The sequence below is a fragment of the Boleophthalmus pectinirostris genome, unplaced genomic scaffold (assembly GCF_026225935.1).
Source record: "Boleophthalmus pectinirostris isolate CB_2022bp ecotype Guang Dong unplaced genomic scaffold, ASM2622593v1 HiC_scaffold_19, whole genome shotgun sequence".
In the NCBI taxonomy this organism is placed as follows: domain Eukaryota; kingdom Metazoa; phylum Chordata; class Actinopteri; order Gobiiformes; family Gobiidae; genus Boleophthalmus; species Boleophthalmus pectinirostris.
The window spans coordinates 18861171-18878859 of record NW_026571140.1 but is presented as its reverse complement, the minus strand read 5'-3'; the positions used below and the strand labels follow the sequence as shown (position 1 = coordinate 18878859).

Here is a 17689-nt window from a genome sequence, read left to right as displayed (position 1 = left end):
GCAGGAGGATTATGAGAGCTGATCTGGAGGTGAGACTTTTCAAAGATTTTATTATGTGCTTCTAAGGCCTAGAATGTCATCATCGTTAAAACATGTTTGTGGTGTTTTATTTGAAATTAGAGTTATATAAGGACTGTTTCCTTGAAACAAATTGTCTTTGACTGTCCATGTACAGGAGTTGTACTAAGATTTGAATGTGTTTGTTCCAGAGTCGTCTACAAACAAAGAGTGACGTCCAGAGCTCTGCTGCAGCTGTGGGGAAGTTCATGAATGTTCTATCTGATGTTTCAGGAAAAAGGAAGATGTTTGAGAACCAACAAAACACAGACCACAGATGAACAAAGTAAGTAAACCAACTAAAATTATTTTTTAAATTTTCAAAATGAACTTCCTATTGAAACAGTGATCGTGTTTCTACAGGGTGATGTGGCACTAGGAGACTTTATACCAGATGCCCTTCCTGTTACTGAGTTTAGAGGAAGAAAAGCAGCACACGGTGAGTTTTGTTTCTGCAGATACAGTTCTAATGTTCATGTCCATTGTAGGTACTTTGAATGTATTTAAACATGTACAACAGAGTAGATCATCAGAATGTGATCATCATGTGTTATTCTTGTGTCCACAGGCAGAGACCAGAGCGTCTTCACTGGAATAAATCTTCACACTGTTCCAAACTGTGTATCTCTGTCCCTGTGCTCTCTTTGTGTTTGATTCTGTTTAAGACAATACAGATCTGTAGAAAACTAAAGACTGTTTTTGTATTATTTTACAGAATTAGATCAATTAAATTAAATTATACATACTTATACATTTCATGATAAGGTACCATAAGATAAATATGCATATTCAGCATGATTTGTTCAAATTTCATCAACATGAAAAAGTGATGTTCATGTTCTGAGAAAAATATGTGTAGAGGGGTTTGAAAAAAGTTTCAAAGCCTAAACATAATTTTATTGCATGCAATCGCTTTCCATTACTTTTTTACGCAAATCCAGCAACCTTTTTTTTTTCAGTGTACAGACATTTTATATCAGTATTAATATGAGAGGTGGTGAGAGGTAGGGATGTCACAGTAATGCATACAGTATATATATATATATATATATATATATATATATATATATATATATATATATATATATATATATAGATATATATATATAGATATATAGATAGATAGATATAGATATAGATAGATATATAGATATATATAAAAAATAACATCCCGGATGTGAATTTCTTGGTACACATAAGTATTGCACTATGAAAGCATCTCTATTTGGAGTACTTGACCCCAGTAACAAGTGCATCAGGCAAACGAATGGACATTACACATGACATCAGTCTTCATCTGCTGGGGTAAATAGCTGAAGAGCTCGAAGACAGACGCATTACAGATATGACAGAGTCTGGTGGTGCTGTGGGTCACTGAGCTGTCTGCAATGTCGACGGAGAGATGCACTAACAGCACTGATCAAATTAAGCATAGTTGACAATATTAATAAGGTAAGAAGAGCCAGTTTGTTTCCTTGTGGACAGTCAGTCTGTAATAAGCTGGGAGTTGTCAGGCTCTGGTGAGACATGACTGGCTACAGATATTAATGCAGCTTGAAGGATATGGTGTCTCAGAGGGAATGAAGTCATCCATTCAAACTGCATAGATAACAAACTAATATGGGTTAATTGTAATGGACACTTTAATTAAGTGTATATACAGTGTATGTAAATCTACTACTAGTATTTATTTTTTAAGTAGAGACTAACCCTAATGGGGAGGGCAGCACAATATTATTCAAAATGTCAGAATTGGAATTCAAACTCACAAAGCAGGCGATATGTATATTTCACATTAATAAACTTGGGGACTATGGTAGTGGTTCTAGTATTTCAAGTCTTTCAAAACTACAAACATTTTAGGATGTGTACATGAAAATTATTTTAGTAGAACTATGTAGAAGAAAAGGACATAGTTATTCATAAACTTTGCTCTCCAGGGACCACACCACAGCCCTTTATTGCCATTTCACACTTGTTAATCAATTAGTCTGTGGACCTTTCCAGGAAAAAAGCTTCCTATTTAGAGATAAAGGACAATCTCTTAACAAGTTCTAATTGAAAATGCATAATACTGCCTGACAATGCTTTTGTCTATAGCCAGCTAGCAATTTGAACTGTTGCATGCACAAAACAAAGCAATTTACTGAGGTTGCAAACACCCTTCTGCGAAACAATAACTCATGCTGTTATCAGGTGTAAGGTTTTAAACAACAAATAAATAGTGTGAATAATTAAACAGGCAAATTTGAAGGTGTGCCCGGGCCTTTGTCGGAGGCTATTCTCACAACCGCTGCGACTAATATGATTTCATATCAGTGAGGCAGGACTGGTGCCAGGCCCCCCTAAACCAATTGCTCTTAGAGGATTTAGCAGGAGTTGTGTGAAATGTACACTGCTGGGCACGGCATGGGAGATGGTCCTTTCTGTGAGTCCAAACCAAACTGAACGCAATCAATTACAATAGAGCCGCTTTTGTGCCTTTATGGCTGCTATAAATACAGTGTCCTAAAAAGGGAAGGCGAGGGAGGACAGCTCAAGATGGATTTAAGCAGGCGGCGAACAGGAATTAAGATGTAGAAGTATTGTTTTGTGACAAGAAGCATGAGGATTGATTAAGTCAGTCTTGCATACAACAACACACGTCATACAAAATCATTACAAAAGTCTGTACTCATCTAACCTGGCAAAACATCTGTATTTAGAGTACAACACTCACTCAGCGTGCATAGTGTTCAGGCTTGTTCACATCTCTCCTGACAGTGAATAATCCTGATATGAAATAATATGCTTACAATAATGCTGTTGCTGCTCCCCTGAATTTATTTGAGATAGCACACATTACATCATCTGTCTATTTGATTGTTTTCCCCGGCTGACTTTCTGAAAAGACATTTGCACAGATTCAGCAGGAGGAGTAAGAAGAAGAAGAAGGCCTGTTTGTACACTGGACACTAATTAATACAGAGCTCCACTGGGATGTTGCCTGCTTGCTGCTCCACAGACAACGCATTCATTTATACCGCTGTTTTCTGCTTCTCCAAAGGCCTAGTTAATTGCATTTAAACAAGATCTTGTTTAGTGAAGAACAAGGAACAGCACTGCAATTTGTTATTGATGCTAGGAGAATGTGAAAAGCACATATGCTTAAAATGCTATTCTAACTTTAATTTTTCTGCTGTGCAAAGCTTGGATGGTCTTATAGTTAGTAGTAGTTATAGTGTCATAGTGAATGTTAGACCCTGGTAATTCTGCCACATAACTGGAGACTGTGTGAAAGGCTAAGGAATGAGAAAACAAGAGCAATATTCAAACTACTGAGCCCTGTCACTGCTGAATATGCTAACTACTGTGTTGACTTGTAAATTCCCAACAGCATAATTAAGTCTATCTACCATCAAACATCTTTGAGATCAGCAAACATTTCCTTTTCAATCTTACTTTCTGTCATCTGCTTCTCTGCCTCCTAAGCCCCTCGCCTCTATCTGCTGGTCTCATCTTCTGTCTTTGCCCACTCCATCTATCTCCATCCACAGTGCTTACTGGAAGTGCTGTGCCAGCAGAGTCATGGGGAAATGGCACCATCCTCACTGAGCGCAGGCAGACAGCATGGGGGTGGTTCTGAGGGGGGGGTCTGGTGACAGCTATTGAAACACAGCCATCATCCAACACTGTGAAGCAATCACGCCACCCGTGAGATGGGATACAATGCTAAAGCTGCACTATCAGAGGAGGATCAGTTAAGAATGATAGGATATACAATCTTTATCCTGAAAAGTCCAAAACATTATTCTTTCAGAGGCGAACAAAGTGGTCTGAATTGGCTGGGAGTGTGAGGACAAGCAGAGGAGGGGTGTAGGAGTGGTACACAAGCATGCCGGCTGGCCTCACCGACAGGCCACGGTTCATTTGAGGATTGAAGTGGCTTCTTCCATCACTGAAGTCTTCATTAATGCCAGCTGTTTCTATGGATGTTTCTTCAACTAGGCATGCTACCCTTGGCTAAAGTACAAGTATTTCAGCTATAAATTGTTTTTCAGTCAGAGTATAGTTGGAATTCATGGGCAGTGTTTTCACAAGTCTGAGGTGCACTCACAGTGCATATTAGACAATCTCATACTGGTATAGACTACAAAGGAGAAGAGACAGATTAACAGAGTACTTTGATAGAACACTAAATGCAGTGTACTCTAGCTCACAATGTGGCTGTGCTCTACGTGAGTACAAGGTTCATTTTCTCAAAATTAACCTCGTCAAACTCTGCCCAGAGGAGATTTGTATTGCTATTATAATTTTTCAATTCGACATTGAAAAGGGTGTAAAATTTGAAGCCTCTCGTTTACTCCCTCACCTCACAGTCACGATCATTCTTCCTCATGACTTTTCTCGCTCATTTAAAACTTAAAGCAGGTTTCACTACCCTTTAAGATGGATTCTTCACTGCTGAAGTATTGTGTGGAGTGATTAGAAGAGAATACAGCAAGCAGCTCAGCACTCTAACAGAGGAGTTCTGCTAGGCTAGGTCAAAATTAATTACAGAAGCATACACCAGCTGTTGTAAACAAATGCAAAAATACATTTTCATTTCAAACAACTCTCTTGTATCACTGCCACCTGAAATACTGTGTGTTTACGTTGTTCTTCTTGTAGCTTTAGTACATACAACTTTTCATATAAAGACAAAACTGTACCATGTCTCTCTCATGGCTCACCTCATGGATCTGTTTGTGCCCCTTTGCTCTCGGGAAGTTCAACATGAGGAAAGTTTATAACATCATTGTCCATGTATTTCAGCAAATTGAATAAAAATGCTTATCCATCTTCATTACTAACTGAGCTTGCCTCACTCAGCATTGGATCAAAATGAATCTGAGATGTCATTTGTAAAATTTTGCGCCACATGAAATAGCATATTACAGTAGTGGAGCAGAGTCGAAGGTAACACAAGCTGAGGTCTGTTTTTAAACTACTCCTTCAGTGTCATTTCCCTGTCTCCACCTATTTAATTCCTTTCCACTTTCCGAACATCCCCCAACTGCTTATCAGTGGTGTTTTGAAAAAGTCAAACTGTTAGAGTGGCCACCTTCAACCAGCCTGCCCTGCCAATCGAGCATCCCGTTTCCAGACAGCACAGTCATTTGCCAGCCCAGTGGAGCAGCTCTCTCTGACCTCTGGCTCGACCTCCACCTCCAAGGACCCTGGATTCGGAACCAGCCCAGCCAGGGGAGAGTGGGCTAGGGTACCTCTACTTATTTATGAGCCATTTCACACAGTGCTGCTCCTATCTGACAGCCAGCCTTGGTCCAACTTACACAGTGTGCTCTCTGCACTTAACACAAAGGTGCCATAGCAGCAGAGTCAAAGGGACATGAGAAGTGGGCGGAGACTGGTTGAAGGAATACTTCAAATTCTCCACAGCAACTATGAAAAAAATAAAATGTTTATTCACTGACCGTGCTAATTAATCTTTCTGTGTTCAAACATTGAGAGGAGAATATCATGAGAGCATAGAAATATGTATGGAAGGCCATTTCCTCCAATAAATAAAAAATATAAGCCTCAAGAAGTCATAATTATGACTTTTAAACTTATAATTATGACTTTCTGTGAAGCTTTCATTTTTTTAATTTACTGGCGGAAACATATGAGAGGAGTATATCATGAAAAATAAGTCAGAGGAAAAAAAATTGTATTCTAAAACATTCTGAATCAGAGAATTCCTGGTTAAATAAAAGGTAGAAATAATAAATAGAAATAAATCAATCAAATTTATAGACAGCAGCTCACATGACACTATAGCCACAGATATAATCTGGTGGTGCTTGAGATTCAATAGAACATGTAAATTTGTATACACTCTTGTAAACTGGCACATGTAAAACAACAACGCACAAGAAAATAGTGGGCTACGATTAACTGATAAACTGTAAACAAACATTGTAGTACATTTAATTTTTACTTGTCTATTATTTCTGGTAACACAAAGTCTAAGATAATCTTGATATGACAGAAGAAAATTTAACTGGTAGGAAGATTAACAAATGCATACAAGACTTTTAATAAGAAAGAAGGCCACGCATGAGCAAAAACAAGATTAGTTTGTGCTACAAAGTGCAGACACAATGTCACTGAATATTAAGGTGTTTATTTTCCCATCAGAGTGAAAGGCACAGTCCTGACTGAAGGGCCCGAAAGCTGTTTATAGTAGAGAAGATTAATGGTGTCGCGCTCACCTGAGATGGAGACAAAGGCCTTGCCCTCCTCACCGAGCAGTGGATTGATAAGCTGACAGCTGTAGGTGCTGCTGGGCTCCAGGACCACAGTCAGAACGCTGGTGAGACTGAATAGCCCTTTTTCATTGGCTACATGTGAAGTTGTGATGTTTTCAGTCAAGTTGTGTCCACCCTCATTGCGCCATACAACTTTAGCCTGGGGGTATCCACCATAGGCCACACAGGTCAGTGCTACCTCGTCCCCAGGCCGATGGTTAAAATTTGGCTCCAAAGTCACCACTGGCTGGGAGTAGGGAGCTGGAAAAATGTAAATGCAAATGTGTAAGATATTTCTTATAGGACATCAAGTGGCAAAAATAACTCAAATAAAACAAAAGGATATTCACTGTTGTAGAGGCAACCTATCTGAAAAAGCGGGCAACCAGAGTGCAGTTTTGAAATCCTTTTCAACCCAGATGTAGTAAATGTTGTGAAGTGAACTATAAAACCCTTATTTTTGTTAAAGAAAACTTCACTTATAGAACTCCTAGAAGTAAGTTAGCAAGTGACTTTACTATCTTCAATTGGATTTAAATTAGCAGAGAACACCTGGATACAATCGCTGACATGTTTAACACAGTTTTGACCTTTCAAAAATTAAACCATAATCAAAACTTGCATTCTGTTTTCAATGTATCACTTTTATTTTGCCTGTCTACAATGTTTGCAGTGTACTGCATGTGTTTAGCCACGAGGCAAATAAAGAGCCATGTTAAATGTATTCTCTGCACCAAGAGTCACCCTGGGAACTGCATGACATGATTTCCATTAAATTCTTAATTATATTTAGCAAGCTTAGCATAACATAGTGTTTAAGATCCCTCAGCCGCAGACTGCATATGTGGCACGTCCTATGTTGTATTCCAACACACTAATGCCACATTCTCAGGAGGACCAATACAACCAGCAACTCCCCAGCAAGCAGATAGTGAGGCTGGGTAGGCAGCCAGAGAAACAACCGCCTATACACTGGGGGGACACAAACGGCGGTGAGGAGAAAAGGATAGCCGGATGGAGGTTAGGGGTGAACCAGGCTTGGCTTGCAACACTCTACTCCAATCCCCAAAGCTAAAACACAAGAGTATAGAGGTGGAGAGGAGGGAGCGGGCTTCAGTTCCCAGAACCAATCACTGCACAGTAAACAATAGGGTGGGGCTAAGGGTGAGATGGAATAAGCCCGAGCAGCCTTTTGAAAAGCTCAATGTACAGACGTCTGGCTTTGGCTTGGCACACACTGACCTCCCCCCACTGTCCACTTGACTGACAGCCCTGATTCCATTCATATTATTATTTCATTTTAGTGCAACAAAATGAATGAAAAAGTCTAGATTGAAAATAAAGCAATAATCTAAGGAATTAAAGGGAGTCAATTTGTCACTGTTGGAATTTTCCTTTCTCCAACTGGGAGGAAAAGTACGCATTAGTAGTGCATAATGCTTTTCTATCCACAAAAAATATAGTAACTGTATACTGCTTTTATGATACAAATAATTAAATTCGCACTGGCAGTGAAGTTAGGCCTTCCAGTGAGGCAGGCAGCAGAAGGGTTGTTAGTGATGGCTGATTGGTCGTAACAGCTAATAATCACAGTCAGCACATACTGACCATGACAGAGACCACAATCAGCCTTTATTGACTAAAACACAGAGCAGTCGCCCAGGGAAAACTGATGAGCACCTGCGTATACCTCGGGGGAAGAAATTACACTGAATTACCATCTACTGTATAATAGACTTTTATTGCATTCTGTTATTGGCTGTGTCCACATTAGATTCAATTAATTTACAGTAGAATAAATTGTGGGTCTGTAAACTAAATTGATCCTAATAAATTCTCATTTTATAACCCTCGCAGCAATTTCACCCAGCCCTCCAGTACAATAGTGTTTTAGCCACTTGTGCATGGATAGTAAAATTACATCACTTAGCAATTCAGCAAAATCAATATGTTAACATTGACAGCATTATCAGAATGTATTTATGTAATAGAGCTATTTTGTGTGGAATATAAAAATATATTTAATGTAAGCCCCGAGGGTTCAGGAGAGGAAAAGTAGTTTAAATGTTTCAAGTTGAATCTGTAACATGGAAAAGAGCATTTCAGCCTATGCTGCAATTCAGAAGTGCATATAAAACCATAGGACATCTAAAGAGCTTCCTCACCTGCCACCTGGAGAAAGAAAGCGGCACTGCCATAATCCTGCACCTTCACAAAGCAGGTGTAGCTGCCCTCATCTGCCACCACCACGTCTCTGAGCAGCAAGGAGGCGCTCCCCTGAAGGAGCCTCTGTGGAGACAGGTAGGTGCGGTTGGCAAACCTGGCTGCCTGGTCCTCCAGCTGGTCCTGCCCATTACTGAATCCGTGAACGCTGCGCTTGGTGTCTGTCAGCTGCCAAAACACGCTCACATCTGACAGGTTGTAGGGGCTCTCTGCGCTGAAGGTGCAGTTTAGCATGGTGTCCCTCCCATACAGGGCCACCATGGGCTGATCTGGGACTTGGATTTCCATTAGAGCTAGAAGAAAGATACATAGATTATTATTGATACATTTGATACTATAGGCCAATATTGTGGAAAATTGTTTTGCAGGGTGTTTGAAAAGAGAAATTGCTCCAAGGAGTTACAACTTTTATGATAGTCACATGTGTCCAGGTAAGAGATATATTTTTGTGTGAATGTGTTTAAAACAGAATTGATTTTGGAATCAAAACCTGATGAGCTTTTTGTCACACATTTTTTTTTGAATAACATTGTTTATCAGTGTGACAGGCTTACTGGATAGAACTAGATAGGCTTACTCCAACTAGAAAAGAAATAACTGAAAAACACATGAAACAAGTTTCTGTTTTCAGTTGTGTCTTTATAGCGTACGCCACACTACACCCATGTGTAACCTACTTCTCTAACAAAAGAAAATAAACAATATTAGCATACTCCATCTGGCCCTGGGTCTAGTAAAAACATATAGTATTTGCTGAATCACAATGCTACTTTATTGTTCCGACGTCGGGAGTGACATTCTGACACCTGTTAAAATTTGAATATCTTTGAAACAAATCAATGCAGTGTTTTTGAAATATATGCCGCAACTGTTGTAAACACTTGTTTGTGGAGAAGGGAAAAGGAAAGCGGAAAAGGTAAGGAGGGAAAAGACTACTGTGTTGTATTCCTTCCTGGCTAATGCTCAATACACAAAGCAACAGCATCTGTACAGCTTTGGTTAATTTGTAAATCTGTAAAACTCAAGCAGGCAAAAATAACTGCTAAATAGTGGATTTCTGTTTTTAAGGTCTGAAAAGGAAATGCCACTGTCTAAACAAAAAACTAAGTTCTACTATACTCCAAAAAGGCAGAGAAAGAAAAACTAATAGTTTTTTCTTTTCAGTTTGCTGATGAAAACATGTGAAGCTAGGGATGTTAAGATTATTCAGTAGAACTGTAGTAACTGTGATTAATATTCAAGTCATAATATGATTGTATTGAACTGAAAAATAACAACTGTAACAATTTTCAGTTCCATCTGTAGCCTAAATATATAGAAATTTAGGTTGTGATTAGGAAGGTTTTCACGAAACCTGCCATCTGCTCTGATTCAAGAACATTGTGAGACCAAGAAATCATGTCTCAGTTTTTCAGGAGGCTTTTTGCTAGATGGTCATCTGTGTAAAAGTAAAACTAAACATAGTGCTGTTATTTATCTCATGCTAACCTTACCTTATTATTCAGAAAGTTTGCTTTCATAAAACTCCTTAGACAGTTCATAGTTCTTTAATGTTTAATTCATAAATAAAAGTAATTATGATTCTCTGATATTGATTCTGTTGTTTTATGGAGCCAATAATAATCCAACAGAAGATTAGCAGTAGACCTCTTGATTAAAAAGACCCAAACATATCATTGACAATCAAAAATTCTGATTAAAATCGAAAAATTGTAGCCTTAGCAACATCCCCATAGAGCAAGCTGTTTAAATAAGACCTGCATGTACCAACATCTTTCCATTTCAGTGATCTTTGCACAGAATTGTTCATCTTTTTCATTTTGAAAACAGACAATGTCAGAGCACCACAGTGTATTGTTCGTCTAGACGGTGCTGAGTGCAAAGAGTGCACTACATAATCATTGTGGATTAGTAGCCTTCTCGGACCCAGTCCAGAATATACACCAGACTATTCTCGGGAGTCAGCGATCTCCATTGATCCCTGTCTGCTCTTATCCCACATGGACACTCATCTGCATCACAGGAGGAGAAAAAAGCACTATCTGACCCTCAAGCCAAACAGAATGCTTTATACTCAACCTCTCCTAATTGTGATAATCATAGTGGCATTTGAGTCTGCATAGTCTTCTTGGTTCACATCACATAGGCCCTGTCAAGGCAGAATGACTTTGCGATGAAGGAGATTTGAATGCTCTGGGGTGCAATAATTGGCCCACCTATTAACAACAAACAAGTCTTTCATCTGGAAGGGTTCATATGCTGTATGGATGGCCATTGCTAAGTCAAGGCAGGCCTATTTTCAATCAGACTGAGCTAGCTAACAAGGCCTCCCTCTTCACTTGTACTCCCCCAACAGCTTAAACATCTGTAGGAACAGTGCCATCTACTGATGTAGTTCATAAATTGAATGTTAAAAAAAAAAAAGCAAATGTGGTCGGTGTGCTGATAGGAGTGTGAAACATGAAGTGAATACACACAAAATTAAAATAACGTTATAATAATGTAGAAACGCTTTATATCAGATGTCAGATGATGGCAATAATGCAGTAAACCTTCTAGTCAAGAGTCAAGACTTAAATCAATCGTATTATATTTGATTTAAAGGATAAAAATGGCTGAATATTATTGATTTAAAGAATAAGTATTACTTTTTTTGCATGCCAATGGTTCCTGTATTTAGAATTTCCCATGTATACTGTGTTATTTTCACATTCAAAGACCTGGTGTTGTTCCACTACAACAAGGATGTATGTGTGCCTGAGTGTGTCTTTACATGTATCCCAACCTTTGCACTAATGAGCAGGTTGTTGTGTTCAGGGCTAAGCGTGTGGTGATTCAGTGGCATCTCTTGTATAAACAGGGACAGAAATGCAGCCCAGAATGTCTCACAGCGCAAGTTATAGGGGAAAGAGGTTAGGGGGAAGGAGAGAGGAAGCAAGGACCGAGCTCACACTTACACTTATAGATACTATCTGGAAACAAGCCAAAGAAATTACTATATGGTGAGCCCTATACTAATCCCTCAACATGACTAAAATTACAGATCAGAACGGACAGATACTGTATACAAAACTATTTTGTGCTGCTCCAGTGTGTTTTTAAACACCAGACACCTTCACTGCAATCATTATGATAATTTTCGGCCCTGTGATTGCCAATTTTGATTGAACAAAAAAGGTAAAGGTAGCTGTTAACTTGAAAACTACCACTTCATGACATCACAAGGTGTAACAGAGCATTTTGAGCTTTACAACTGTAGACAGAACAAAAAAATGGTTATTCAAACATGTGTGAATGAAATAGAACACAACTCCAAGTATGTTTTTGAGGAGGTAACCACATAGCATGTTACAGCTCACAAGAGTAAATTTTGCGTAATATGATCTTATATATACACAAACACACGCACACGCGCACACACACACACACACGCACACACACCCCTGTTTCTCATTTCGACTCTTCATTCATTATTTATGCTCTCACCAATTTACTCACCAATTTTGCTACAGTAAATCTAAACCCACTGCTCAATACCGTGACACCGATTTCCTCCCTTTTTGAGATGAAAGCACAATAACATAAACAAGTCGGAAAAAAGTGCTTCTAATCTGTAAAAGACAAGCTTCTAGGGACCACATGGAATGCATTAAGTATAAGCACTTTTCCTTTGGCTTCTTTCAGCGCTGACCTAGCTCTGTTTGGAGGGCCCTCTGAGGACACGCCACTGCACGGGCACCTTGTGTAGAGGGGCTGACCTGCACTTGGAGAGCGACCAGAGGGGAGTGTTTAGTATAGCATAGTGCACACCGACAAGGGGGTCACATCGCTGACGTCATCAAAAATGTAAGGTTCATCAGGGGGAAAGCGAAACAGAAACTCCAGCACACAGGGTTATTTTGAACTGCTGCTGTTTACATTGAACCATGTGTTTTATAAACAAGCTCCACATTTGATCCACCGCTCTCATCCAAAGTCATACCTCATAACACAGAATGGAGAGTTCAGTTTATGTTGAGTTGTGTAACCGAGCAGCATCTTGAAAATGTCAAAAGAATGAACCTGTGTGCTCATTCCACCAGAAGCAAAACTATCAGCCGCCTCAGCCAGCCCATTCATCACCATCACTGAATACATATACATGGCCAAAAAAAAAAATTTGGTAATCCAATAATTAGGTCAAATTTTTGTGTGTGTTTGGATGGTCGAGAGAAATCTGATACCTGAAACCTGGTGACATTTTTAGAGTAATTATTGCATCTGAAATAAAAATTTTATGCTTTAACATTTTCTCTTTAATTTGTATCTTTGCTCCATTAGTTTGCTCTTTTTGGCATAATTTTCAAATTCAGTGCCTGTTTAGGTGTGAATGATCAGAGATAATCCAGATAACTCATCACATGGAACTGCTGACGTGGCATTTCAATAGAGAAATCAGATAATGAGCAGATTTTGGAGTGCATGTAAACATAGCCAATGATTGTAAAATAGCTTTTGAAAAATGTTTTCATAACATACCATTTATACCAATATAATTAATTAAAATAAAATCAATTAAAAGTAAACTAAAGTTTGCTTGCTGAATGTCCCTTGTGATGAATTAGGAAATGTGCCATCTGTCTGTCAGAAGCAGCCACTTTGAGGTATTGTAACAAACTTGTTTATTGAATTGAACCATTGGGACACATCCCTGGCCGCCAGTACTCTATGGATCACATCTGGCTGCATATGGGTTGTATAAGGTGGTCATAACACATAATCTAAAAGCAGAATGATAGAATGATCAAAGTGCTATTTCATTTACCATAGCATGGCATAGTGTCCTGTCAGGGGGGTAGTAAAGTAGGGTCTCACCTCCCTCTGCTCACTGATAAAGAGATGCAGAGGAGGAGAAAGCGCAGCCAGAGAGACTGTGGGCCATGGGGATTTACACAGTGCACTTTGTGTTTATGGGCCTCAGCTCTGTTTGAGTGCCTGTGAGACAGAGACGGCCTCTTTCACAGCTCACATGAAATAAACTCATTACTGCCTTTGCAAGCTTTGGCAATGAGCCCAACTTCGCAGCAAGGCATAGGGCACTAGCTATAGACACGACCGCAAGCGATCTTTAGCCAACTCTCAATTTCATGAACAAAACAATACCTGTTAACCTGTCACTATCAGGTTCAACATCATAATCTATACGCTGGTTTCAGTTATTTGAATTTAACATGATTATCAAGTGTATCAAGTGCTGGAGTGTAGATTTGGACCAAATTTGAGGTCACCCACTCTGTTTATCCAGGTAACACATGCACAAGTAATTATTCATCTGTGCCTGAATTTTTTTCATCATTCACAATTCTTCAGAAATGATCAGTAAGTATCTCTGATTAAACTGAATATCTGATATCTGACTTGATATTTTTAATCTTTTTCCTCATTATAACCAGTACAAAAGTTTGATAAGTTAACACGGAGAACTTTTTGCAGTAATGATGTGAACACACTGAGTGCACAGATGGACAATGGAGCTGAACACGAGCTGGAACATTCCATGGTTGGGTTATTACGTTTTATGGAAAACTGGACAGCGGTAAATGATTCTGTGTGAAACTCAGCATTCTGCAGCCTCTGCTGGTTTAAAAGACTAAATTCTGGTTTTCCAACGTATGGAGTTCACAGACAACTGAAGATTGACAAAATGCAGAAAAACATTTTATAAGGGATGAAGGAAGCTCCAATAAAAGTAATAAATCCTTATTTTACAAAAGATTCACTGCCCCACAACATACTTCTAAAGTCTGGACATATGCATGTCTTTGGACAGAAAAACTAAGTGAACCATTTTAGAATACAGAACATGCTATAAACCCATACCAAGATTAGGAATCGGTAGTCAAAAATGATAAGTCCAAACCAGTAATTTTCTGTGACTATTACTCATTTTTGCAGCCTATGACTTTTCATTCTAATGGTAATGTGCTTTCATATCAGGGTAGATCACTATGTTTCTCTGCTCTACAGGATCCACATCAGTGCTTTAGTAAATAATTGTTTTGGTATCCGGTGAATTCAAACAAAAAGCATTCTGCCCGTCACACACACAAACACCGGACGATTTGACGCAGACAGAGACACCCAAAGGCCAGCGAGCACATTGATATTCCACACCTGCACGTCTCCTGACAGCTCCATAGCCGCACACTGTCTAAGGGATTGGACACGAAGATCCCTGACACTACAATAGAGATGCTGAGGCTCCCAAGTTGAGGGGCTCCTATCAGCACACAAACATGTCAGACACACAACTACACAGGCGCCTGGCCCTTGGACTGTCACATACAAATAGATACAAGAGGCAATGGACAAATGTCACCTACACTGCTGTGCAAAAAGTGTACTGAGTATTTTTAAGTTCCAGGAGTGTTTTAGGCAGTGGTTCTGAAACAGGTGATGGAACTGTAGTAAAACTGTGAATATATTTTTTCACAGTACAAATTAATCTGTTAATTTAAAGACTGTACAGTTACATCTTGGTGTAGCTTTTGTTGTCTCAAATATGTAACATAATGAATTATGGAACTGAGATACACTTAAAAACAAAACAAAAAAACATGCCATTACCTGGTAGTTCTTTGCAAGGCTTTCAGATGAAAGCCTATAATAGTTTGGATGTTTCTAATTCAAATTCACTTTTTTCACACTTGTATATTGATACATTTTCCTTTTAAGCCTTTCTTCAAAATCTAATCCAAGAATGCCAACATGTGAAGTCAATACCATCTCCAGGTTACAACTTCATTGCAAGGTGCCACACTTCGATAACATTGAACCAGACTACAGTCCCTCATAAATGTCATAATTAGACCTAGGCAGGTATAGGATCAATAAATCCATTTACATGGGGATTTTCAAACAGCTCAAGCCCCAAGATCACACAGCAAGATCTTATGTGATGCTGCACGGATTATTTCAAAATTGAATACAACAGAGGGGGAACAGAATTTTAAATCTGAGTTCATAAGAAAAAAATCAAGCAACACTGAAGGACAAACTGCACAGGCAATATTGGCACAGCAGAGTAAACAGGTACAAAACCAACAACACTGAACAGAGAAAGGCAAGGCTAAAGGGGAAGGCAAATGCTTTTATAACACTGCCCCCTTATGGTCATGAATGTGACCACAAGAACCAAGAATGAAAGCATTTCCATTATAGCCATTCCAGATGTATAAACATGACAGCAAAGGGGGAAAAAGTGATTTTATGCTAAAAGAGCCAAATTTCTTTAACTATCATTGTCTGAGATTCTGGTGTTATCATGGGTAAAGGTAGTCATTTAGTCATAGTAAAACAATGTTGGCAACTATGAAATATAAACAATGAAGTCATTTAAAATCTGGATACCAGTATGATGAAGCTCTGAACACAATGAACCGAATATTTTCCATCAGAAGAGTATAAAGTCTTTTGTTCAAGCAGAGTTACAGCAGGTGATGGGAGATGGAAGAGACAAGGACTTACTTATTTTCAGCAATGTCATAAATCAAAGTGGAACTCCATTGTGCAATATAATGGCTTTTTTCAAACCACATCTTATCTCAGCTACTTCCTTTGCCTTTCTTTTTTATATTCTTGCATGTCATCTCATATCCCGTCAATAACCTCCTAATGGGCTCTGGAAGTCAGATAATAGAGGCAGGTGAGGAACAGTTGACAGAAAAGGGCAAACCTCCTACCTGTGTATAAGAAAAATAAAGAAAGTTTAAAAAAAAGAAAGAAAAATAGAACTATTCATCTATAAATTTCAAGTGTTGACACCAAACCTTTTGTCTAATCCCCCTAGTCCTCTATCTTTGTTCATGTCCTATTTTGATTACATTCATGAAATACCCCTAGACCTCCTTCTAGGAATGCAACAACAGATTGACTAATAATAATGACTAGTCAACTATAAAAAATAATAGTTACATTTTGATATTTGTAATAGTTATGAAGACTCTAAAACACAAAAGAAAAAGGCCTTCTATAACAAAGACAGCAGCATTATTAAATCAAAATATAAAAAAAAGAATTAGCTACTTTTGATTTTCACAAATAATACACTATTCGTAAATAGTTTATAATTAGAAACCGTCACCATATTGTAACTTTATTTTGGTTGGCTAATGTATGTAAAGTTGCAATGGTCAATAGAAATAATGAAAAAGAAAAATCATTAGTTGCAGCCCTACATTTTTCCTCTCATATTTAGCCTCAACAACATCTTCTAATACATTTAAGACATCCCCTCTATAAATGGCATGCTATTTGATCTACAAAACATCTAAAATAATGAGGTAGCAAATTCAAATATTATCCATCCAAATCAAAACCATAAACAGTCATTAATCTATGCTAGATAACTTCAGCTGTTTCAAAACACAAATTCAATGTCTGTGTATGTAGCCTATTCTCTAAAGATAAAATTATACATTTAGAGCCGAGAACACAATTTCGATTTTGCTGTAAGTATCTTTTTAGTTGGTCTCTTTAGTTGATCTCTTTATAACTGCTGCATAACTAAAGCCATCTGGTGCTTCTAACTGGTTGAATTCAGCTGTCACTCCTATTGCATGAGCAATAGGAGTGAAGAAGTGAACAATTTGACAATATCATTATAATAACATATGGTCACAGGATCGTATCAAGATTCAGTTTTGTTCACCATATTTCCCAGCCCTATTATAGATACTTTTTTACAAGTTTGCATTAACAATACTATAATTGTTTGTGGACTGAATCTGTCCATTTGTTGACTTTCCAATTTGTTAGGTCTGCTCCAACTTTTATTCATCCCATCCCATTCTGATCAACTCCTCTTATCCTTGAGTATTAACAAGTCAAAAGATCAACAGGTCAGAAGTGTTTTTGATAAAACCAAGGCACACATTTTTAAATGTGATAATTGCTTGTGTAAATGCAAACTTTTTTCAGGTGTTGTCTGATGAAATCATCTTTTGCTGAATCATATGAACATTATTATGCAAGGTTAAGTAAGAGTCAGTCCCCCGCCACCTGCCTTATTTGAATACAGACTCATCCAGTATTACACGAGTGGAGCTACAACCCAGAGGCAGGCTTAGCTTTCCTCTGTGCATCCTCAGCAGCCGTGCTGG

At 38.5% G+C, this 17689-nt stretch overlaps 1 protein-coding gene across 2 annotated transcripts in view; it reads right to left on the bottom strand.

The window, feature by feature from the left end:
* Positions 1-17689, bottom strand: part of cd276 (CD276 molecule) — a 58082-nt gene that overhangs the window by 36262 nt on the left and 4131 nt on the right. For both annotated transcript variants that reach the window (XM_020941469.2, XM_020941470.2), the window contains exons 3-4: positions 8492-8842; positions 6291-6587 (exon numbers count right to left, since the gene is read on the bottom strand). In XM_020941469.2, coding sequence (XP_020797128.1) covers positions 6291-6587; positions 8492-8842 — 648 coding nt within the window. The remainder of the gene's footprint in view (positions 1-6290; positions 6588-8491; positions 8843-17689) is intronic.